This window comes from Mercenaria mercenaria, chromosome 1, assembly GCF_021730395.1.
Source record: "Mercenaria mercenaria strain notata chromosome 1, MADL_Memer_1, whole genome shotgun sequence".
Taxonomy (NCBI): domain Eukaryota; kingdom Metazoa; phylum Mollusca; class Bivalvia; order Venerida; family Veneridae; genus Mercenaria; species Mercenaria mercenaria.
In genome coordinates this window covers 44,192,029-44,216,944 of record NC_069361.1, presented here as the reverse complement: position 1 = coordinate 44,216,944, position 24,916 = coordinate 44,192,029, and the positions used below count along the sequence as shown (strand labels likewise).

At 35.7% G+C, this 24,916-nt stretch overlaps 4 protein-coding genes across 4 annotated transcripts; 1 reads left to right on the top strand and 3 right to left on the bottom strand.

Moving 5' to 3' along the window:
- Window positions 1–1,039: 1,039 nt before the first annotated feature.
- On the top strand, window positions 1,040–3,791 carry LOC123540570 (uncharacterized). The gene is made up of 3 exons (XM_045325690.2): window positions 1,040–1,199; window positions 1,881–1,983; window positions 3,170–3,791. Exons 1-3 carry the CDS (start codon window positions 1,040–1,042, stop codon window positions 3,273–3,275), a joined length of 369 nt encoding a protein of 122 aa, XP_045181625.2. The 3' UTR covers window positions 3,276–3,791.
- Window positions 3,792–4,567: 776 nt separating this feature from the next.
- On the bottom strand, window positions 4,568–5,954 carry LOC123523087 (neuroligin-4, X-linked-like). The gene is made up of 2 exons (XM_045300717.2): window positions 5,140–5,954; window positions 4,568–4,763 (listed from the first exon to the last, which is right to left on the bottom strand). The coding sequence occupies exons 1-2, from the start codon at window positions 5,952–5,954 to the stop codon at window positions 4,568–4,570; spliced, it is 1,011 nt and encodes a 336-aa protein (XP_045156652.2).
- LOC128555198 (cholinesterase-like) lies at window positions 5,649–6,558 on the bottom strand. The gene has a single exon (XM_053536817.1). It carries the CDS (start codon window positions 6,503–6,505, stop codon window positions 5,984–5,986), a length of 522 nt encoding a protein of 173 aa, XP_053392792.1. The 5' UTR covers window positions 6,506–6,558; the 3' UTR covers window positions 5,649–5,983.
- A 12,578-nt stretch (window positions 6,559–19,136) lies between these two features.
- LOC123545637 (neuroligin-4, Y-linked-like) lies at window positions 19,137–23,412 on the bottom strand. The gene is made up of 2 exons (XM_045331956.2): window positions 21,743–23,412; window positions 19,137–19,445 (listed from the first exon to the last, which is right to left on the bottom strand). Exons 1-2 carry the CDS (start codon window positions 23,305–23,307, stop codon window positions 19,256–19,258), a joined length of 1,755 nt encoding a protein of 584 aa, XP_045187891.2. The 5' UTR covers window positions 23,308–23,412; the 3' UTR covers window positions 19,137–19,255.
- Window positions 23,413–24,916: the final 1,504 nt, after the last annotated feature.

Genomic DNA, 24,916 nt, shown 5'->3' with positions numbered 1-24,916 from the left:
CACTGTTCGCTGTTCAGTCAGTAAATTTTCATTGAACATTCTTTTGAATATCAAGTGGTACTGCTCAAATTGAATGACTGACCAGTCCATTTTAGTAATTTAGCAGGTTAAAGGAGCTCGTTACAAAGGTGAAGGAAAGAAGGAAAACTTTATCTAAACGCTGCATACAAGCTCTTGTTCGCCACATCATGAAACGGACAGAACCACTTCTATATGCAGCTCATCAGAAATTGAAACAATGTCAATTTTCTATTAGATTTTAAAACTTGCATGAATTTCTTAAGCGGCGAATTTGTTTACAATTAAAACCATGGGTGTGTATCTATTACAACTGACGTTTTCGCTGCTGGTTATTTTTGAGCGTCCTCCTTTAATTCATTCATTCTCAAATTTCCTGTGTATTTAAGGCCCTTGCAGTAAAGCATTGAAATGCTACAGAAGTAGTTTGAATCAGCAAATTCACAACGATGACATCGGGAGAAAACGAAGAGCTAGTTATGGAAATGTTTACAACCAGTTTCAGTCCGAAGCTAAAAAGATGTGCAATGGGTAAGCTTAATTCTATGAATTTTGATGCTCGTTCTGTTCATAAACTCGACCTTTCACCCTAACGAATGTTTGACATTATGATAAAATCTAATGTATTGGTAATTGTTTTACTATTATAATACCTGGCTTTAACTAGAATGTATTGCTATGTAGAGCTGTCCTGTTTACGATTCAAATAACGGGGATTCCCTATTTATAGAGGCACTCTATATCTTCACCTACCATGTTGTATCAAGAAATTAGAATGCTTTTAGGCAACACATTGCATTGTTTCAAGAGGTTGTGTGCCTTTTTATTATTTTTGTACATTAGAATCTGTGTTCGATCTTGATAGTGTAGCATATACAAATTAAAATATATTTTCTGTTCTGATCTGTTCTGATCTGTTTTAATAATATGCATATGTATCTTTACATAATCATCTTTAATGCATATGTTATAAAGAAAATGCAAAATCGAGAGCACACGAATGCTTTTTTTTCAGACAATAATGAAGGATATAAACTGTGTCTCACAACATATTGACCATTGCCCACAAAATATCAAAATCGAAATCCGACAGTACTTTGAAAAGGCATTGGGGAATAATATCACAGACTTCGATACAACACGCACGTTCGTAGCTGACCAATGTCAACACGTACAAAGCGGCGAGTTTTGTTTTCATTTTTTAAAGTCTGTATCAAACATAAATGTTGTCACCTCTGATGTCTATATGGTCTATACTAATTTCTCTTAATAATTGTCTATACGCGCCTTATTGAAGTTGAGTTCTGAAAGAAGACACAAAGACAACTGGCTGATTTCCGGGTGGTCAGTTTATAAAAAGCGACGCCATGAAATAAAAATGAACGAATACTGACGTAACAATCATTATAATCAGGATATGGAAAAATCATACACTTTTCCTTTTTATTCAATCGGCATCAAGGCAAATTGATAAGTTCATTATAACGGTAATGCTAACGATAAGCTTGATTTAAGATCACAAACATGACCTGCGAAGCTTCTGTGTGACAAGCTGGGCAATCAGTAATAGATATTTACCTCCTGGTTCAAATCTTAAAGAGCTGAATTCAAAGCAAAAGATCTTCCAGGAGCGTTCTCTGGCGTCTTTGATACGACGCGGCCAGGATCGAACCCCGACCTCCTGCATTTAGAGCGACCTTTTATCATTTAGCTATTGAGGCGGTATTATTTTGATAAGTACAGAGTAGTTCTAATAGTTTGAAAAATGACAAACTCAGATTATCTTTCTACCGAGAGCCAATATGGCAAATAAAAGCGTGAATCATTTAAAATATTTAACAAGTTTTTCTTTTGCTTTATAGATGTGACACAGGACACTTGTGTTAATGATGCCATACAAACACATAGTTTTACTAGATGCTATCAGAACGTAAGCAACATTTATGCGACATCAAAAACATGCGAGTGAGTAATATTTCCGTTTAAACTGGGAACTATATCATGTTCACCATAATTTGCATACACCAATTGAATCAGAATGCGCATGAATATTTCAAGTGTTCTTTTGTTTACTACGGTTCCATTTACATGGCAAAAATCCAAATAATCGCAAAATTCAAATGCACCATTTTATCGGTATATTGAAATTTATAGTGTTACTTTTTCCAAATCATAACTTCCATTTGTTTTCTGTAAGGAGATAAGAATAAGTGCTGTAAAAATGTTTCAACAACATATCATAAAGTTACAATGGAAACATACAAACTTTGTAAAATTACTTTTTTACGAGTGTCAATGTAATTTTTTTTTTCGAAATCTTCATCAGCAGAGTTTTGTTTGTTTAAGCAAAATATCACCTGTAGATGCAGGTGGTTAATTCTTTTAATTCACAAGTTCGTGAAATTTTATTTGATATTAAGACCGCATCGCTATAAAGAAGAAGTTTAAAGGTAATTAACAGGATTGCAGTGTACATGTATATACATTTAACGTTCTCTAAATATTATAACTCTTTACTTTTCAACAAATACCATGTACCTTCATTTCTTTTATATAAGACTGACATGCTTATCTAAAGACATTTTGCGACACGGTGTAATTTGTCTTAAGTAAATGGGACGAATTATGTTTGTATTCACAATTATTCGTATCTGGTCTATAAAGTGACAACAGAGCTTTCCATTACAGTTAGCTATTTTGAAGGTATATATTTTGAAAAGTTCAAATATGTATCGTTCTTCATCCATTTTTATAGAAAAAGAATGATTTTCATCATTATAACTCTTCTCTTTTGCTATATATTTCATACTTACGATGAATGATACTTGCAATTGTAATCATAGTGTACTGAACATAAAGTTGGCCGGGATTATATTCATTTTTACAGTAAAAGTGACGCAAAAAGTAAAGGTTTTTTAATTTAGTTTATATCTTGAACCGAGTATTGATGATGATGATGGTGATGATGACGACGACGACGAGGACGAGCATAATGATGATGCTGACGATACGACGATGAAAATATAAATGGTGATGATAGTGATGATGTCAAGCATGATGATGTCGATGACAATGACGATTAAAATAATGATGATGGTCATGGTTATGAGGATTATGATGAATAACTTATTAATAATTTTTATACTTTCAGCGTATACACTGCAAATCAAAATTGCTTCGAAGAGATTGTTAAACCAGCTTGTGGAGAGGAAAAGGCTATGTTCTATGTAAGAAACGCAGCGTTGATCTTCAAATGAATTCCATCAGATTGTGGTGTGTCTTCGGCAATTAGAATCCAAAGTACACACCTGGCATGGCTACTGTTTCAGCTGGCAAATATTGCTATCTTAAGGTCATTTTAAAACCGCAAATGTACATATCAAGACTGTTTATCAGTGTATGTTACTTTTTGTAAAGTAGGTTAAAGTGATATGCAGACATCTATCAAAACTCTTTATTAGATAATGTTACTTTTATAAAAACAATTTAAAGTGATATACAGACATACATTTTGACTGTTTACTAGACTGTGTTATTTTTGTAAAAACAAGCTAAACCGATACTCAGGCATACATTTTGACTGCTACTTTTGCAAAACAATTTTAAGTGATATGCAGGGCGAGTAGTGGACACAACTTTAGAAATCATTTGTAACTGTAATAGAAATAGTTCCTTTACCATTTTATTTAAATAAGAATGTAAGATAAACATAAAAATTCTTTTTTCTGACGATCTACATGTGCGATTATCTATATTTCGCTTTTCTAACTTTCGTTTGCCAAGTTGATACATTTCTGCAAATTTTGTAAATTGTTATAAAATATGAAATTTAGTTTTTTCCTTTTTAAATCATACATATAACGTTATACCATCTACTTAGGAAAAAAAAAATTTGATGATCAAGTTCTTGATTTGATGATTTTTCACACGTTTTTGTGACTTTTTACATTGTAAGATAGCGGCTACTTTAGGAAGATTATTTTTTGATGAAACACTTCAATTAACATACATTTATTTTATAAAAAATAACTGATTATCCATTAATTCCTTCGTTCAATCATTACAATCTAAGATTATAAAGATCAGTTTTCAAGATATAGAAACCTTTTGATGCCTTTTATAGTAAAAGTTTTGCTAGTTGTTAAATTTTTATATAAAATCAAAAAAGCAAACCTCCGGTTTCATAGCATTATATTCTACCGCTCAAAGTATAGTTCATGGATACGCGATTAAGAAATACAGTTGTTCTCTCAGTGCTGCCGAAGAATAGCCGGTTTCAAAAATATATTTTCTTGCCAAAAGACTGCAATAAATATAGATTCATTGATACTTAATTTGCTTCTTAGCGAACGGAATAGAAAAAAGTGGCACAATAAAAATGCGGAGATAGACAGGCTTCATAAATCTTTGATAAATTCTTTTTAACAGACTTCTGTCTACCCAGACTGAGTATGTTCCGTGGCCGTTTAATGTTGTAAATTTCATACATTTAAATGTGTATGCAGCAAATTATAAATAAAACATATAGTAATAAAAACAAATTTAAGTTTTATTGTTTTCCAAGAGACTGAAGTGATGGTAATAAGTCGTTCCAGAATTCAACTGCTCTTGCTGCAAGTCTTGTTCCTGCAGAGTTTGCGCCCATATTCGAGGTAATTTTTAGGTAGGATTCTGTCACTATGTCATAGGACGGCCATTGTAGATTACTATAAATAGACTGTAGGTCCATCGGTGTGTTTGGATTCCTGCAAGTAAAAATAGTTTACAAAGACTTCTATCAACACGGAAACGTATATTCTTCCTTTTATTAAATAAAAAACCTCATACACTTTTTTTGGCAATCGAGTGAGTAAAATGTTCGAGGTTATTGTAAGTAGATGATGATATTACCTTAAACTTCAAATAACAACGGCAGACGGAAGATCGCTCTGCTTGGGTAAAGTTTTCGCGTCTTCAATGGCACAAGAATCGAAAATAGCTAAACACAACATCAACGACCGTATTTGAAAATCGTAGATACTATGTTTATACAATGTTTAGATTTTAATGTAGCTCAATATTACAAAGTTAATGATGATGCCAGGAACTTGTAAATAAATATTCAAACGTTTAAAATCTCACCTTGTTTTGGCAAAATTGCTCCACATAGCCATAACTGCTTTAGACACTTTCATTTGTTCCGCCGTAACACTGGAAAGACTGGCTCCGAATGGCACCAACAAGGCTAGTGGAAATCCAAACACGAAGCCAACCTCGTCAGCATGACCAGCACTTTGTTCACTCAGAAGCATAGGTGGTATGGGTAGGAATGTTCTAGGGGAGGCAGTTGCAAATTGATACATGTACGTTGATGTGTTGCTGTTTGTATGAGCTCTAGCTGTGGCGACAGAAGGGGCATTCAAACCGAAATCTGTACCTATATTAATAAGGTTTTGAAGCCGGTATGTCAGATTTCCCGGATTCTCCCAATCTGTATACTCAATTTTTATAGCTTCGAGAGAAGGCAAACAAGGTTTTTCTCTCAGTGATATTGCTGCAGCCATAGGAATGACAACATTTTCAAATTGTTCCGCCGTGACATTAAAGAAATCTGTCATAGGACCATATGACGATTCGTTAATGTAAGTCAGCCAATTCCCGAGAAAAACATTCCCGTCCATTTTTGTTGCACCTATCATCAAGTCCACATCATGGAATGTTGTAAATTTTGAATTACCGGGTGTGCTGCCCATTTCCTCTAGAAGCTGGTCTGTTTTTGTTAAAACAAAGTCCCCGTCGTAAACAGGAACCCATGTTTTGTTCACTAAATTAACAGGCTCCGAAGCTTCATACGCTTCGGTCGCCGTGCGAATATCACCTGATGATTTGTTTCGAAGACACTGGAGCGTTAATACGTGGCTTAAGCCGCCACAACCAGCATACTGTGCGAAATCCATAGACGCCTTGTAGTTTGAATCAAATCGATTTACTCCCCAGGCGGCGATAGTACCGCTCTCTGCAATAGCACGTTGAAACAACCCATTTTTCCAGGATATAGAGTTTGATACACGACACTGCTTCCACCGGCAGATTCACCAAATATCGTAATTTTAGAGTTGTCTCCCCCAAATACTGCAATATTCTCTGAAACCCACTGTATTGCCAAGCGTTGATCCCATAAACCGAAATTGCCAGGTGATTCGGCATCTTTGGTACTGAAAAATCCCAAAGGACCGATTCGATAATTCATCGCCACAACTACAACATCGGTATAGGCACTGAGTATACTACCGTCGTAGATATCTGAAAATCCTAGATTGAATCCCCCTCCGTGGATGTATATCATCACAGACTTTAACTGTGCTGATGAAGGTGTCATTGGTGCATATATATTTAAAAATAAACAATCTTCCGAACTTGTCAAACCAAACAATTTGATATTTGGTTGTGGGCAAACAGGGCCTAATTTTCTTACCATAAATGGTGACGCCGGAAGTGAAGTTATCATTTCTGGTTTCCGAAATCGCAAATTACCAACTGGTGCCTTTGCATACGGAATTCCCAAAACCTTACGAACGTTGTGGTGCTTTCCATCAAAATTTACCCGGACTAGTTGGCCGTGAATGTCGCCATACTTCGTATGAACACTTGGAGTTCCGTCAGTAACAAGAAACGGGTACACTTCAATGTAAAATAAGCAAAACACGCTATAAAACAGCAACACTTTCAACATTTCCCCCTCTTTTTAGAACAAATCCTGTAGATAGAGATAAAACGTGCTGACTGATTTTATGTCTTTTTCAGGAACAACATATATAATGACTCCTCTAAGTTCTACTTTTTTCTGTGAGATCTACATTTAATGAAAGGTCATTGTTACAAGTTCACGTTTATGTTTGATGCAACCTTGAATAACTATAATTGTACTTGTTTTGTACATGTCAGGACGTCTTCACTGTCATATTATTATTTTTTTTATTATCATTTTTTACAATAAAAAATAACGTTATATCAGAAATATGAAAGTTTTTGTCTTAGTGTTGTACTGTTAAATTATAAGTTACTTCACATTAGCAATAGGATTTTTTTTCAAGCTAATAATTCATATCAGCAAAACATCATTAATACCAGTACATGTACTTAATATCAGAGTATAATTTCATATCGAAAGTTACTTGCTATTATAATCAGCAATATCTTAATATACTGAGTACATCTAGAAACGCAACACTTTGGTCTACTGTCAATATTTTTTAAACCGACGATGCCTTGCATTGGTAAAATGCAAATGGCGGTTTTAAACCTTATTAACTGTGTGCTTGTTCAAACGTGAATTTGGACCCTTGGTATAATTCAAATATACATGTACAAGGAAATTATAAAGGAAAGTGTGAAAAAAATCGAGGGTAAAAACGTTGCATTTCTAGATGTACTGAGCATATATACAGGGTACTACATGAGTTACTTATCATATTGAATTTTAAATTTAAAATTAGTGAACGAGCTTAATAAAATGATAAAATACGAGGTTCTGTCAAGCTTTTTATTATTACACGGCTACTATACATATCTAAACTGCTGAACACCATCTGCATTAAATCATTTTATTAAATCTAGAAATGACATACATGTTACAAGTCTGGAATTTTCCCGGCCGCGACTCTGAATTGACAGAAACTCAATTTTTACATTTTCTTTTTTTCCAGAACATCTATTAATACTTCTGAAATGGTTTCTCTTTGTTAAAAAGAAAGGAATCAATCGACTTATCTGCCTTATTAATGACACATATATATAGTCTTCACGTGCACCAAATTAATACAATTAAGTGCCACATTCTTCCATTTCGCTTTTTCAAAAACGTCTCCATATTCATTGTCATCATTACAATAGTCTAATATCTTAATGTGTTCCTTGATTTGAAAGTGACCGACAACAAATAAATCAATTTGTAATGCAAGCAATATAGAATTACATCTTAAATAAAATGAAACACATATAATTTCATTTCTCCAGTAAAAATCTATGTCATTGATGTGTAACAATCATAAGGTATCAGCTTTTCAAACTTTAAGAAGTAAGTATATATAAACCTAATTTCAACAAAAAGCTTGTCCGAAAGCAAAAATGACATGGTAGATAATACGACTGAGAGAAATATAATAAGTGTTGAATTACTTCCCTTTCACAATCTGAAAAAAATCTAAAAATCATAGAACAATGTTGTCCTCTTTATCAGAAAAGTTTAGATGAATCTGATCACGAACATTTGCAAAACGTTTTCTATAAAATCTTGTTCTTGATTGAATCTTATTATTGAATTTGCACTTATTTCGGTATTATTCGGTATTTCCAAATAGCCCATTTTGTTTAAAAAATGACATTGTTTATTTGTAAATTAAGGTTGCTATGATTATGTTCATATAATTAAAAAAACCGCAAATTTAAAACAAGTGATATAAATATGTAAGTGTATTAAGATGTTGTACAGCCTTTCTTCTATACATTTTTTTCAGCAAAGCTGCATTAAAATGAACTAACGTGTCTTCGTATAATTTACCTATGCAACATTTTCCGTTGTACCATTTCTTAATTGCAGGTATGTTTACTAAAAATTTTCTGACTAAATAGCGAACAGTGCAGACCAAGACGAGTCTGCACTGATGTGCAGGCTGGTCTTGGTCTGTACTTGTCTGTACTTGTCGCAAAGGCAGAATCACTTGCCACCAGCAGGCTAAAGATTAGCAAATATCTGTCAAGCATGAGACAGTCACTCAGAATAGGGCCAGACATTTCAAACAGCTGAGATGATCTTGTCATTCTGTTCCTTGTGAATAATCCATAGTCTCTAACATAAACTCTATTATTTCAAATAATCTCTAAACTTTAACAATAATATTTCATCATTAATTGCCTCGGTCCTAATCTAACTTATATCGTATGGAGTATCAGCATATGTAACTAACATTCGGACGAGCAAGTTTGATACTAAAATTCTACCTAAATATTAGCGGTATTTAAGGTAAACCGACCATATGAGTGACTAAATTGTTTTTCTCAAAAGGGCACGCAAGGTGACCATTATAAAATAAACATGTCATTATTTCCATTTACTTTAGTCATCTTGTCAAAGCAATTAGAACATGACAAAACAACAATCATAACGTGGCCAGAGAGTAGTTAACCTAAGTGAGATATCACGACCTGTCACTTTCTGTTATGACCAATGTTGAAATTATTTTATTATGTAGCATCCCGGAATTCTTTTAAGTATGACCTATAACTGACCGAAAAACAAGATGAATAATGCTTATCTAATAAGTATAATGAATTCTTAAAGTCATTATACAACACTCGCCCCTTTCTTGTGAGTTTTTCTTTTAATTATCTATAAGAGAATAAAAATAAAAACAAAAATTCACGTGAGGCAATTAACAAATTAACATAAAGCAATGCATAAAACCGACTAATTTTTATAATTAATACGTAAATTTTATTTTAAATGTTTTAGCCGTAGTTCTGAAGATTAATGTCTTTAAGAAGAATAGAACACAACTGAAAACACAAAATAAAATCAAGAATATATAGTTCTGAAGATTAATGTCTTTAAGAAGAATAGAACACAACTGAATACACAAAATCAAGAATATATAGTTTCAACACATGACATAATATACATAATCAATGAATAGGAAATCACAGGCATACATAGATTTAATTTTCACAACATCACGGATTTTTGATTCAGTCCTAGAATAATCGATTTGTTTTCATTTTTGCTTCAGTCCTAGATTGTTTTCTTGCGTTTTGAAGTCAGAACCCCATTTAATTACTCTAAACCTTTATATAAAACACTGCATTACTAGCGAACACAATTATCACAATAATTTTCACAATTTTAAAAGTCCAAGCTAGTTTTACATTTTCCTACCTTGCCCAGAGGGGTTTTGCCTTCAAGAATGTGACTGAAATAGAAAGAATAAGAACAATGGTTTAACAACATGATAAGTAATGGTTTAAGTATGGTAATTAAAGTAGAATTTACAGGAAAAACTTCCGCAATATGAAAGGAAAAACTGACAATTAGTAGGATTGACATTATGAGAAAATAAATTTTACTCGCTGAATAAGTTAATTGAGACCGATAATTTCCGCCAAAAGTTACAATAAATAGACATAAAATTTTTGATTAAACATCATTCGGCAAGACGACTAGAGAAGAACAACAACAAGTAAGCTTAATTTATTTTAAATCCTTAATGGAAAATCTTTAGGAACCATTTGAATCAAAATACTAGGAAAATTGTTGTAAAAATGTGTGTTGATAAAAATATGATTCAGACTCTGACATCGCCCTTAGCTTATCCGACAGTGATAAAATGCAGCTCAATGCCATTACTATCAACCCGACCAAACGTCGACGCACTAGTCGTAAACATACGGTTAAACATACAGACGTCGGGTAAAAAAACATAAAAATATCAATCACATGCTTTTAAAGTGTCTTGCTACCGTGTTGTAAAACAGAACAGAACAGAACAGAATTTTATTAAAGACTTGTACATAGTACATCGTCATTCATAATAAACAACACAATATTATAATACATTGTAAAACAAACACAAAAGAATGATAGGCATCTGCTCTTGACAGCTTGACCCACAGTGACTTATGAAATCTTTTTGCTAATTGATTTTTTTGTTATTGTTCTTTTTGTTTCAGTAAGGATGCGTTACCTGCTATTCTTGTGCTCTTTTACATTGGTCGGTGCTACGGAAACTTATGATAATGTTATTTTTCAAAAGATAAATGAAGTCTCTACCACACGTTCGCATTGGAGCGTGGCTCTAGTTTTAGACACTTCGATTTTTAGTTCCTTTTTGGATCAAATTGACCAAGAAATAGAAACTGTTAATTCTACCACGGAGAATGTGAGCAACCACCTTAAAAACAGTCCTAAGAACCTAGACTTATTACCCTATCTTCAATCTATCTCAAATGTAAAACTGGAATTACAATACGTTCGGAACTCTTATGCGAAAATACTTAATAGTTACTCTGACTACCTATCGTTGCACGTTAGAAACAAAAGAAGCATTCTGGGATTAGGGTCTGTCTTCAAATTTCTTTTTGGCACTGCTGATAATGATGAAGTTCAAGTATTTAAACATAACGTAGTTAGATTAGCTAATACACAAAAATCCATTATACACATACTGGAAAACAACTTGTCAATTTTAAACATTTCACGTTCTCACATATCGGATAACAGGCAGTCTATTAACGAATTAATACAAGCTTTACAACAGGTCGATGAAAAAAATATTTAAAAAATGGCAAGGTCGCATGGAAAAACAGATTGAACAAATTCAAGGTTATACTATTAATTATAACAACCTTTAGCTTATCATTGATGAAATCAAACAGACTGTTTTCTATGCTAAGACTCATCTATCAGAATTAAAATCCCAGCTCGATATATTAAGTGCTGGCAGGGTTTTCCCTGGGTTATTATCATCTTTTCATCTAAGAGTATTACTAGCTAGTAGAAATTCAGAACCAAGCGCCTAAAACTTGCGCCCTGCCGGCGGACCCTAACACTGATCTGTGGAAATATTATTAATTCTTACCCAGCTCGACTATGATTGCTGAGGACAAGATTATCATTAATATTCATGTTCCCCTAATTGGTTTTAATAGCCGATTTGATGTCTACCGTATTCATAATTTCGAACTGCCCTATCGGTCATCGATACCACAGGCACCTAAAGTACATCTAGTCGCTAAGTGCGATTTAGAAATTTCAGCTCTACTTTTTAATCGAGAACGCACAAAATTCGCTGTCATTCTGCCCAGTGAATTAGAATCTTGCAAAAGTAGCTTTACGCAATTTTGTCAAGTCAAATCTCCATTTTATCAAGCAAGTATGTCTGAACTATGCGTTACGGCTTTATTTCTACGCAATCCGGCTAAAGTTACACAAAACTCTAACATTATTATTAAACCCAACACCAAGTTACCTTACGTCGAGAATATAGATAATGGTCTTTGGGCAGTCACCACCTTAATTGATTTAAGATTCGTCATCGTGTGCCATTCTGACACTAAATCTAACTATGAATTAGTTGTTAAAGCCCCTCTCAGTTTAGTTCAACTTGAGATGAACTGTCAGGCCTTTAATGAACATTTGAACCTAAGTCCCTGGTATTCTCAAATTTCAACGAAAACACATCATCTTGATTATAACCCTCTACTTCCCCCTCTACTTCCCCCTAATATTTCTACAAATCACCTTTGGAAACAATTTCATTACAAACTTGGAAAATTTACAAATGTCAAACTGCCCCATGAATTAAAAACAATTAAGCAAATTGCGCTACACATTCTCATTAACAAATTAGAGAATCTAAGTCACTCTAAACTAATTGATGATTCGATTTTCCCCACTTGGATTATAGTACTTATAGCTGCTGGTTGCTCAATTACTCTAGGAATTGGGATTTTTATTTATTGTAAATGTAAATTACGAAATTCTAAGCAACGATCTGTCATGAAGTCACGAAATTCAGGTACGGAGGTTATTCGCTACAAATTTGTACCTGGGAAAGACGGAACAATTACTCCTGCTGTCAAATCTGGACCATTACAGGCTACTGCACCGATCAATGAAGATAACCAACGTTGCCGAAGGCAGTATCCTATCTGCCTTATACCCGAAACTTTAAGTGCACATCAGTGTCAAAAAATTCTACTATTCTGAGTTATGACTATATATATATTCGTAATTTGGGTGACGGATACATCTACTATATAAGCAATTAAAATGACTTGTGCGGTCCACTCGTTCTCAGAGAATAGAGACTAACATTTGCTTTACAAATTTTACCTTTGTGTAATATTGTATGAGGAAATTCTCCATTGCTAGGATTTTCATTTCTTTCACACTGGAGTACCTGGTGTGCAAAGTATGGCACTTGGTTCGGGACCAGGCGAGGGCTGATTGCGACGAATGCTAGTGTGCTCATAACTTTAGGGTCACCGATGTCATCCAGCGGTTTGACAGTGCGTACACGGCCGTTGTAAAGACCCTAGCTGAAGACCAACTAGCCAGGAATCTTTTCATAAAAAAGGCTGATCGTCGAGTCCTGGACCTTTCCAGAAGCAGACACCAGTACGTATGCACACATTGCATACGTACCGAATTAAATGACACCACACTACATGCCACGATGGAGGACTGCGCTAATTATGAAGCGGTATTTCGGGCAGTGCTCCTCCAAAAGGTTGAGAAGCCGGCGGGATCCCACCTGTTACCAATCTGGCCGTACCAGCTTTCGTGCAGTGAAAAGTCTGGATCCGACCTCAACGATGTGGAATAAACTGTATCATTTCATAGTATACCATATGAGTGACGACTAAATTGTTTTTCTCAAAAGGGCACGCAAGGTGACCATTATAAAATAAACATTATTTTCATTATTTCCATTAGTCGTCTTGTCAAAGCAATTAGAACATGACAAAACAAGAATCATAACGTGGCCAGAGGGTAGTTAACCTAGGTGAGATATCACGACCTGTCACTTTCTGTTATGACCAATGTTGAAATTATTTTATTATGTAGCATCCCGGAATTCTTTTAAGTATGACCTATAACTGACCGAACAACAAGATGAATAATGCTTACCTAATAAGTACATGTATAATGAATTCTTAAAGTCATTATACAACACTATAGCTAAGCATGCACCCTGATTGAGAGGGACCGAAAGCAAATCTAATACCTGTGAAGAAACGTCACGTTTGGAATCTAGTGAAAACAAGCATGTTGAAGTATATAATTATATATAATATTATATTTTTTGCTTAAAACGTCCCTCAGTTTTTTTAACGCTTAAGCTCTTTTTTCTTTTTAAATTAATACCCTTTAAATTTCTTTGTATTAGCACATTTTGCTTCTTGTTTCTCCCTAACTTTGAAGTTGTTCTGTTTTCTCTACTGAATAATCTTTTAAGTAGATTTCGAGATTTTGAATATTCCATTACATTTTCACCCTGCTGAACATGCTGAACTGTTAAATTTGTTCAGTTGGAGAAATAACATTCACGGTTCTGGGTTCGTTTGATACCCTTGAATGTGTAGGATTGTCAGTTTGAGAACGGATAAGTTGTTGATTTTTTCTTTGTTTCTGACGGCCTGTTTTTCTCATTGAAAACCAAATTATGTTTTACTATAACGAGCTACTGTTCTCTAATATAAATCGCCCCAAATTTTAAAGGTGCAGGTATGCACAAATTGTTTGTAGCTGTAGAAGTTTTTGATCATTAAATATACAAAATCACGGCAATATATTTATAATAATTATTATGAATCGTCAAAAAGTGTAAGCCAAAGGTAATATCTAATAACGAAAAGATGTGTGTAATTGTAATATTTTGTTTAAGACATTACATGGCTAGACACTTTAATCCAATAGTAAACAGTCTTTTATGCCACAGTGATAGCGTCACTTTTTGGTCGCCACGTATAGCTAAGAAGGGAAACGTGGCTACAACGTGAGCCAACGTAGAACAACGTGACTGAAACGTGATCAAACGTGACAAAACTTGAACTGAAAAATAATTTCGGACAGGTTTAAAATTCGCTTTAGTTTTCCGACAACGTACTACAACGTGGCAACAACAAGGCGAAAACGTAGTATAACGTAGAAAAACGTATCAGAACGTGAACATAGCGCGTCCGGTCGGTTGATATAGCCTTGCAGTCGTAATGCCACGTTTTGGCCGCCACGTATAGCCAATGCGTGGCGAGTTTTAGCTGCACTTGGTTGCAGCGTGGCGGCAGCAAGGCATAACGAAGAACAGCGCAGAACAACGTAGCGAAAACAAGGCGACAGCGTGGCGGCGTGGCTAATACCCCAGTCACACATACGGCGCGGATAGCTACGTCTAGCCACGGATAGAAACGTAGTGATCCGTACCTGATCCGTACGGCTCAGGTACGGATTGGTACGAATTACTACGTTTCTGTCCGTAGCTAAACGTACCTATCCGCGCCGTATGTGTGACTGTGGTATAACCTTGGCTATAGCGCATGGCGACAACTGGCACATCGTGATACCCGGCTAAAATTTCCAAACCGTGTTTGTCAGAAACGGGAACGGCGCGGCCAGAACATAACACTATGACTGGGGTATTAAATGTACAAGTGTATTGTGCTTATTACCCCAGTCACACATACGGCGCTGATAGCTACGTCTAGCCACGGATAGAAACGTAGTAATCCGTATCAATCCGTACCAACACTTGGTCAAAACGTATTCAATACTTATCCCAAACTTTCAAGTTTCTCCAACTTTTGAACATACACAAAAGTTTGAGCGATCCGTAGTCATTTGAGCGTTACTTTAGTCCAACTTGGTGCATCCGTAGTTAAACGTACTAAAACGTAGTTATCCGTTCTGAAACATACTTTGTCGTATTGATTCGTAGCTGAACGTAGTTATCCGAGGCTGCCCGTACTAAAGCGTAGTTAAACGTAGTTCACCGCAGACCCGCTCTGGGCAAGTAGCCACGCGTAGTAAAACGTAGTTCAACGTAGAACTTATTCGCGTCCTGTATTTTATATATATTATTTTGTTCCTCATTTCTCACCAGTTCCTTCCAAGTAAGACGTACTGCTCCGTACTTATCCGTGTCCGCCCCCACCACAGACAAGTCCCATCCGCATCGCACCTCAACGCACGGACATATCCGTATGTGTGACTGTAGCTTTAAGATGTGTTTGTTTATGTATCCTTTACAAAAGAATACAGAATGCAAGAATGAAAAGCCAACGAACTAAAACTTCGCGATTACTTCCCTTACACCGATATTTTATTTTTTTCTATTGTAAACAGACAGTTCTCCGATTTTGATACTGGCTGAGGTTCAGATGTACAGAATGCTCCTATAACAGGAACGTATTGCAAATCTTCTTGAATGTGCACAGGAATGTTTCTTTTTTAAAAATCTGTCTTTAATTTTGAATAACTGTTCTGAAGATTTTTGGTAAAAACTACGCTCCAACGTGCGTCTGGTCTGACCCACACGAATTAAAGCGATTGAATCTGTACTATGTTTATACAGGTATGCGGGGGTCGTGGGTTCGCTCCACAGCCGAGTCATACTCAAGACGTAAAAAATGGTACTATGCACAGCATTAATAGGATTATACTTAGAACTGGTGACTTCGAACTGGTGACTTCGATGTCAATATAATGTAACCGGGTGGCTACGGAGTGATATGCCAGTGAGGCGGCACTATAAAGTTGGGTATTGCGCTCAATGATACAACTATGAATTGTTGGGAAAAAACTAAACATGAACACATACGTTCACGCATAAGCAGGTAGGTACACACGCACGTACGCGCGCGCGCGCACACACACGAACGATTAATGTACATATGATTCCATAGGCAGCTTCATTATTCTTTTTCGTATGGCCAGCAGCCATGCCTAGCGACCTGTGGACTGTGGACAGTATGATTGTTGTAAGTTTTAACTGTCAATATATGAAATCGAGGTATCTAAAGATCAAAACCTTAAAAGTACTAATGCATACTGTTTCAAGTATTGCTAATAAGTCTTTATTTAGCATACATCAAAATTCAGTTTTCAGACTTCTTCGTAGATGTACCGGTTGGCCTAAAAGTATTCCTGGCAGCGTCTGGTCTGTTGTGAGATTTCAGCCAGTTTCTTGCTACAGGGCCGGTGGCACCCTGTGCTGTTTAGGTAAATGACAAAGGTCCGGAAACAAAACTGCAGTGTGTATCAAGAAGAATAAGCCAGCGTTCTTTATCTTTAGAAGATGCCATCAGCTATGATAATGACACTGCCACGATTCGGTAGGAAAATCGGCAATAAAATGTCGTCTGGTTCTTAACTCATGTTTTTTTTCTGAATCTCTGAAATCTATATGAAGGTTATAGAAGGAGACGAGTTAATTGATAAGAATTGCAGCCTTCTTCATTAGCCATAACATGATTTTAATAAGTTGGTCAATATGTACAAAAAGATATATAGATAATAAGGTTTTTTGGTGTGTGTTTATTTTATTGTATTTCTTTAAAAGTCAAACAAACACTCCGCCACTAGCCTTTATTCAGCGTATTCACGTGTGAGAGGTTTTGTAGCATATCTGAGCCGCGCCATGAGAAAACCAACACAGTGCGTTTGCGACCAGCATAGATCAAGACCAGCCTGCGCATCCGTCCAGTCTGGTCAGGATCCGTGCTGTTCACTTACAGTTTCTCTAATTGCGAAAGGCTTTGAAAGCGAACAGCATGGATCCTGACCAGACTGCGCGGATGCGCAAGTTGGTCTGGATCCATGCTGGTCGCAAACGCACTAGGATGGTTTTTCTCATGGTGCGGCTCATTTATTGCTCTATTATCCCCATTTCAAAGTACAAGTAAACATTTTTAGAATTAATTCATGAGAAACGATGTTTTCATGCTAGTACATCATTTAGAAATAATAAATGAATGTTTGTTTGTTTACCGACTGATTGCATTTTTCTTTAAATACACGGTAGAAATGTTTTTACTCTGTATAGCTTAATGAACGCCCCTGGTGTCCATTGTTCTTTAAAGGTGAGAAAATGAAGAGAAAAGCCTTTCTCCTTTAATCAAACAATCATGTAAACGATTCCACTCGATTGTGCAATATTTACTATCATGTAATAAGTTTAGAGATCTGGTTTACTAAGGGGTCTGCTAAATCAAATATCGCATGTGATCCCTATACTAATTAAAGTAACATAATAGCAGACTCGGTTTGATCGAGTCAGTTTATGTTTTTGTTTGTTTTGGGTTTAACGCCGTTTTTCAACAGTATTTCAGTCATGTAACGGCGGGCAGTTAACCTAACCAGTGTTCCTGGATTCTGTACCAGTACAAACCTGTTCTCCGCAAGTAACTGCCAACTTCCCCACATGAATCAGAGGTGGAGGACTAATGATTGCAGACACAATGTCGTTTATCAAATAGTCACGGAGAACATACGCCCCGCCCGAGGATCGAACTCACGACCCCGTGATCCGTAGACCAACGCTCTTACCTACTGAGCTAAGCGGGCGGGCTAGTCAGTTTATGGGAAGTAATGAAATGTGCACCCCCTCACGTCCCCTAACACGGGCTTAATTAATCTATTACAGTAGAAATGAATGTTCTCTACGGTCCAAAAGGACCAGGGAATGTAACAATTAAAAAAATAACATTGAAAGTATTTCATACTTTTCGTACAGCTTAGTCAAAGATAGATATTGATGTTTGAATTAAGCACTTGACGAGTTTATTCATATTATAAGTACAAATACGGTATTGGCGATCAATTTGTCGTTAAATATGATGTGCTGATATGATGTGCTTTGAACCCAAATAATATGTCACATAATAATTAATCTCAAAACACAAAACAACACGCCCGCGTAGCTTAGTAGGCATGGAGAGCGCAGATCTGCAGACCGCCTGGTCGTGACTTCCTTCCCCAGGCGAGGATAATGGTCTCTTGAACAGAACCCAGGTGCACAAATTCACATGCTGAACAATATTTCTACATGGTATATATCATGTCTCTAGGTCAAGAGATGCACAACTTCACATGTTAATATAATAGTTCTCTCCACTGTTTTATAATAATATGTCAAATACTTTTTGAGAGAGATGAGACACAAACTTTTAGTATCTTTTCTGTATATTTTAACTAAGTTAAAGGTCACAACCCAGGTCTGGCTGAGTTTTAGTTTAATCGTATTTTATTGTACATATATACAGAAACACAAACAACAATCACATACATCAAATATGTCATGTATACAAATGGGTTGGGCCAAAAGTTATGACAACATTATCGAGGGCCCTTCCCAGGCTGAGTGGAAGCCAAGTTGAAAACAAGCTGCGCAATTTGATATACTGTATAATCTTGTGAGGTTTGATGGCTCTAGGTCATATACGTTTTGAGATATGCGTGACACAAATTTGAACGGAAGGAAATCTTGACGGACGGTCGACTTTAGGAAAAGGGCAAATCTAAGTGTCAGAAAAAAAAACATGTTAAGGAGTACAAAACCAAAAACCAAATAAACAAACAAAAGACAATGTTATGCTTGCAATTTATTCATCAAGATTATCAAGTTGTCGTGCCTTTTATTTCAGGATTATATTGTTTACTAATTTCGTCAGCGTGTGCAATAAGAATGATATTATGACAAATCTATTGTTAACAAGAAGACTGAATGCCGGGTAGCTCATCATTCCAGAATTCAACTGCACGTTCAGCAAGTTTTGTCTTTACGGAATCTGCATTCATGTTCGGTGTGATTTTAAGGTAGGCCTCTGTCAGTGTTTCGTATAACGGCCATTGTAGACCGCTATAAATAGACTGCAGGTCCACCGGTGCGTTTGGATTTCTGGAATAAAATTAAATTTTGGCATAAATAAGGTTATCAAAAAATGTCTGAAAACGCTAATGGCATGTAAATCATTGCATCATTTCCTGACTGAAAACAATTGGAATAAAACTGATATTAAAGTTTTAAAGGTCAATTATAGCAGCAGACTAGAACTATTAATATTTGAAGGAGTTCCTCTATATGTTGTTGGTATTAATGGCTACTATTTTTTTTCACAAGGCGAAAATGTGTTCAAAATTATCATTAAAAATATTTATACCAGTATGATGGAAAAAGTAAATTATCTTTTTTTACCAAATTTTACCTGTGGGACTTACAGCCCTTCCAAAGTGACATTTTTATATTAATATAACACTTAAAAATTTATGCTTGACACAGTTATTTCCCTTAGACCGCGTAGTATCTGGCTGGCCGAATACGCTGGGGTTTTAATAATACATTAGATTTTACACTAGAAATAATTACCTGCATTAAATAGTGGTTTCTTGAATTTGCTTAAAATATACTTTTTAAAGAACATGGACTTTTATTTTTAATTTTAGGTAATTTCAATTATATTCCGATCATATACGCTGTTCTACATTATTTTCTCAAATGATTCGTTCAGAATTTTCGGATACATCAACAGACAGAATGTTAAATATACCGACTGAAAATATACAATGTAATATACAAATGCTGGATTTTAAAGATGTTTTTCACTATTATTTCTAGCGGACAGATTTTTTTGTAACTCTGCATATTCATAGATTGATGTATGACAAGTTAAAATAAAAAATAAAAATAATAGGTACCCGTGCTTCTTTTTTCAATACTCAAAGTATATTAAGAACACCAAATCGGTATTTTTGTCCGAAGAAACAGTACATACATGTCATAATAAAACTACTGCAAACAATTATTTATTCGAAGTTTCACTCTGATGTTACTGTTTATGCATCCGAATTTATAACACCACTATAACTATGCATAAAATGTCAACATATAGATATAATAACTCAGAAAAATTACTCTTGACAGATGTCGAAAGTACCTGAAACTGAGAAAAACACGAAGTATTTCTTAATGATATGAAAAATCTAGCGGACAGAATTTTTCCATATTTTATATTATGTAAGCTAGAACTAAGACAAAAAAATCTAAACCAAAAAAATAATATCGACTTGTGCTTGTTTTCAAGAAAAATTAAAAAATATTCACTCCACCCACAAAAGTATTTTTTCATTACCCCACCCACCTAAAAATTATGAACATTTTTTTTTCTTACAAAACAAATTGCACAATGTTATTATCAGTTCCTTAACCAATATTCTTACTCACATGCGGAATAATGCTCCTTTAAGGTTGCATGCCTCTAGGTCAAATACTTTTTGAGATACGTGCTACACAAGCTTTCACATCCCATTTACGTATATATTTGACCACGTCAAGGGACATAAATCTGTTTTTATTGAGTGAAACCTCAAATAAAAGCACTGGTGCACAACTTCGCATGCTGAATTTAATTCTTGTGTGGTTTCATGACTCTTGGCACATATAATTTTGAGGTACATGCGACACAAATGTTTAGACACTTTATGTACAATTTGACTATCAAGGGCCATAACTCTGGTCTTATAACGTGAAATGCGGGATGGGACACAACAAGTATAACAACATTTTTAGGAAGTCACATTTGAACTTGAAGGAGATATATCTACGTTAAGATTTTCTGCAATTTTATTTGGCTTGGAGTCGGCTGCATCATTACTGGACGGAATAGTTTACTTTCAAATTGGCTGTCCACAATGTATTCGATTCCAGCACTTCCTACAACTACTCCTCCAATAAAACACCATCACTTTTAAGGGTAAAATATGGATGTACGACCTATATTGTCAGTACATACGATATATTTTGCACGAGTGCACTGCATATCCGACAATTATGCACTTTCGGCGGCGAATTCTGAACTTTACAGTAGATATCGCTTGCTGCGCGATTGAGCTGCGCACAAAATATTGTGATGAACTCCTTTAAAAGAGCTGGTACATTTGTGAAGGTACCAGTACCTAAAGCAATTAAATTCAGTATAAAAAATATATTACAAATCAGTTTTGCTTTATCTTTGTGTGAATATTTTGTCTTGAAAATAAATGAGTGGATATTTTTACACATTTTTTATTTTATGTATTGAATATGATCTTATATTTCCTTGAAAAAATATTTTTCGACGACTAAGTAAATAGTTAGAAATTCAACAATCAAAAAGTAAAATTTGAAGACAGAAATCTAAATAATCATAAACTTTTTACCCAGTTTTGGCAAAGTTGGTCCACATGGTCATAATTGCTTTCGATACCTTCTTTTGCTCGTCTGTGACGTTGACTGGATTCACTCCAAATAGAAGCAGCAATGTGCCAGGAAATCCAAACACGAATCCAAGATCGTCTGCATGGCCGGCGCTTTCCTCGTTAAGAAGAACAGGTGGTACGGGAAAGAGCTGATTTACAAAGGCCGTTGCAAACTGGTACATATATGTTGATGTGCTATTGTTCCTGTGCGCTCTTGCCGTCGCAACAGAAGGAGCATTCAATGCAGAATCTGTACCTATATCAATTAGATTCTGCAATCGACGTGTTAGATTGTCAGGAGCTGTATACTCAGCTTTAACAGCATCAAGTGTCACATTACACGGCTGTTCTCCCAGAAACATTGCTGCAGCCATGGGAACTATAACTTTTTCGAACTGTTCCGATGTGACACCAAAGAAACCTGTCGTAGGTGCGTACGATGACGTATTGATCGAATGCAACCAATTCGGTAAAAAAACATTTCCGTCTAGATTGGTTGCGCCTATCATCAAGTCAACATTTTTGAAAGTAGTAAATTTGGAATTTCTGGTTGTATCACCTATTTCCTGCAAGAGTTCAACTGTTGCTGTTAAAACAAACTCATTGTCGAGAACTGGATTCCATGCTTTATTTACCAAAGTTAAAGGATTTAAAGCTTGGTAGGCTTCTGTCGTAGACGTCATATCAGCCGATGTTATGTTCCGAAGACACTGAAGCATCAATGTGCTGTTTAAACCGCCACAACCAGCATACGTTGCGAAATTCATGGATGCTTGGAAGTTTGAATCAAACCTGTTTACTGCCCATGAAGCGACGGTACCACTCTGTGCAATAGCACGTTTAAACAACCCATCGTTTCCAGGGTACAAAGCCTGATAAACAACGCTGCTTCCGCCCGCTGAATGACCAAATATTGTGATTCTTGTGTTGTCTCCCCCGAATGCTTCAATATGCTCAGATACCCATTGTATAGCCAACTGCTGATCCCATAAACCATAATTGCCCAGTGATTCATTATCCTTCGTATGAAAAAAACCTAAAGGACCAAGGCGATAATTCATTGAAACCAAAATGACATCACCATAGGCACTAAGTATACTGCCATCGTATAAATCCGAAAATCCTACTATAAAACCGCCTCCATGGATATATATCATTACCGGCTTACGATTACCTTTTGAGGCCGTCAGTGGCGCATAAATATTCAAAAACAGACAATCCTCAGAGCTACTCACACCGATGTTTGTTTGTGGGCAAATAGCTCCCATTGTTGTTGCCTCAAACGGATTTGTTGGAAGCGAAGATATCATTTCTGGTTTCCGAAATCGGAGATCACCAACTGGTGGCTTTGCATACGGAATTCCCAAAAACTTTACGATTTTGAACTTCTTTTCCTCGAACTGTACAGTAACTTTTTGTCCTTTAATTAAACCATACTTAGTTTTAGCTACAGGAACTCCTTCGATGCTCACAATGAAAATAAGAAAATACAGAATGTTTGAAAACATTGCCACGTTCCACATCATACTACTTCAACCGTCTGCGCTAAATTACATATATAGGCAATCTGCCGCACACGTGTCTTTAAATTACTCATATCTGCACACATGTCAGACATCATATTTTATGAAAACTGCGTCTTTCCATGTAAAGATAGCGCACTTATCATGTTCATATTATAACAGCTAGAATATCGCCTTGGATTGTTTTGTCAGGGCTTGGAATTCTGCTGATGCTAGCAATAAAATGTTATTTACTGAATAAATATTTCGCTAAAAAGCGCATTTTGATTATGTGCTAAATGGTTACTTGTAATGGAATATATAAAAGATAGAATTTGATAGCCAATAATTTTCTTGTCAACAAAATTAACATGTACAGTAGTTTATGCTAGAATATTTATTTTGATAAAATTTCTAGATTCAGCTTTAAAAATAACATGATAGTGAAATTTCAATCAGTTGCTCATTTGCACGTAAATATTCGATAAGAAAATCTTTTGTAAGCATAGAGAAATATAGACTCGGTTTAATCGAGTCTTTTTTAAAAAAAAGGCACTAAAATGTGCAGCACCTCTCGGGCCTACTTAAACGGAATTCTATTATATAAACTGAATGTTGTCCACGGTTCAGTAGGACAAGAAGATAATTGAGTCGTGCCATGAGAAAACCAACATAGTGGCTTAGCGACCCGCATGAATCCAGACCAGCCTTTGCTAACAGTTTCTCTAATAGCAACAGACTGCGCGGATGTGCGCAAAGTCACTCTGTTGGTTTTCTCAAGGCACGGCTCATATAACAACACTGAGTCCAAGTAAGGAGAATGATTTTAAAGCGCTGAAAAGACACCATTGGAAGCATAGAAGCAACAAAGCAAAATCATAGCAGACTCGGTTTGATAGTTGTCATCATGTAAGGTAATTTCTCGGGCCCACTAACTCCGGCTTAAGCGGTGTGGCACCGTTAAATGATGCAACACCGCTTATTGTCGCAACCACCGTTAAATGTCGCAAGGTTGACGCTAAATGTCGCAACCACCGCTAAATGTCGCAAAGTCATCTGCCACTATATGTCGCACCTTTAACGTTAAATGACGCAAACATTTGCCCACCGTTATATGTCGCAACACCAGCGCTAAATGTCGCACTTCCTGTTTGCACTACGACATATATAAACAATTCATTGTGTATATTTCAAAAACTAACGTGAATCTTCAATAAAAAATAATGTGGTGTAAGCTTTAAGCCCGACGGAAGTTATACTCATACATTCTTGTATACTTTTTCGAGGGAAGAAGAATTAACAGGTTTATGTTATACAAATAATTATCTTAATAATAAGTCCTGTTACGTATAGAAACAGGAGGGCTTTGGTAGCCCTAGGTTGCTCACCTGAGTTCCACACCTTGCTTGAATAGTCATACAAGAAAATATCTGTGAAATTATTTTGTTATAGGGCCAATGTTTTGGAAGAACAGAAATATTATGAAGCTTCTACTAACTAAATAAGGATTGGTAATGGCGTTGTATATTTGTCAAGGTTGGGTATGGATGTGTGGAGGTGGGTGGCGGAGAAAGAGGATAATGTGGGCAGGGAGAATGAGACTAAGCCAGACAATTTTAAGAAACTTAATGTA

What these genes read in the sequence shown, in the direction of transcription:
- LOC123540570 (XM_045325690.2), top strand. Translation starts at nt 1,040, where the DNA reads ATGAAGGATATAAACTGTGTCTCACAACATATTGACCATTGCCCACAA. An exon ending in ATGTCAACACGTACAAAGCG is followed by an intron (nt 1,200 to 1,880) that starts GCGAGTTTTGTT and finishes TTTGCTTTATAG; the next exon opens with ATGTGACACAGGACACTTGT. An exon ending in GCGACATCAAAAACATGCGA is followed by an intron (nt 1,984 to 3,169) that starts GTGAGTAATATT and finishes TTATACTTTCAG; the next exon opens with CGTATACACTGCAAATCAAA.
- LOC123523087 (XM_045300717.2), bottom strand. Translation starts at nt 5,954, where the DNA reads ATGGATTTCGCACAGTATGCTGGTTGTGGCGGCTTAAGCCACGTATTA. An exon ending in AGCAATTTTGCCAAAACAAG is followed by an intron (nt 4,764 to 5,139) that starts GTGAGATTTTAA and finishes TTTTACTTGCAG; the next exon opens with GAATCCAAACACACCGATGG.
- LOC128555198 (XM_053536817.1), bottom strand. Translation starts at nt 6,505, where the DNA reads ATGATAACTTCACTTCCGGCGTCACCATTTATGGTAAGAAAATTAGGC.
- LOC123545637 (XM_045331956.2), bottom strand. Translation starts at nt 23,307, where the DNA reads ATGATGTGGAACGTGGCAATGTTTTCAAACATTCTGTATTTTCTTATT. An exon ending in ACCAACTTTGCCAAAACTGG is followed by an intron (nt 19,446 to 21,742) that starts GTAAAAAGTTTA and finishes ATTTTATTCCAG; the next exon opens with AAATCCAAACGCACCGGTGG.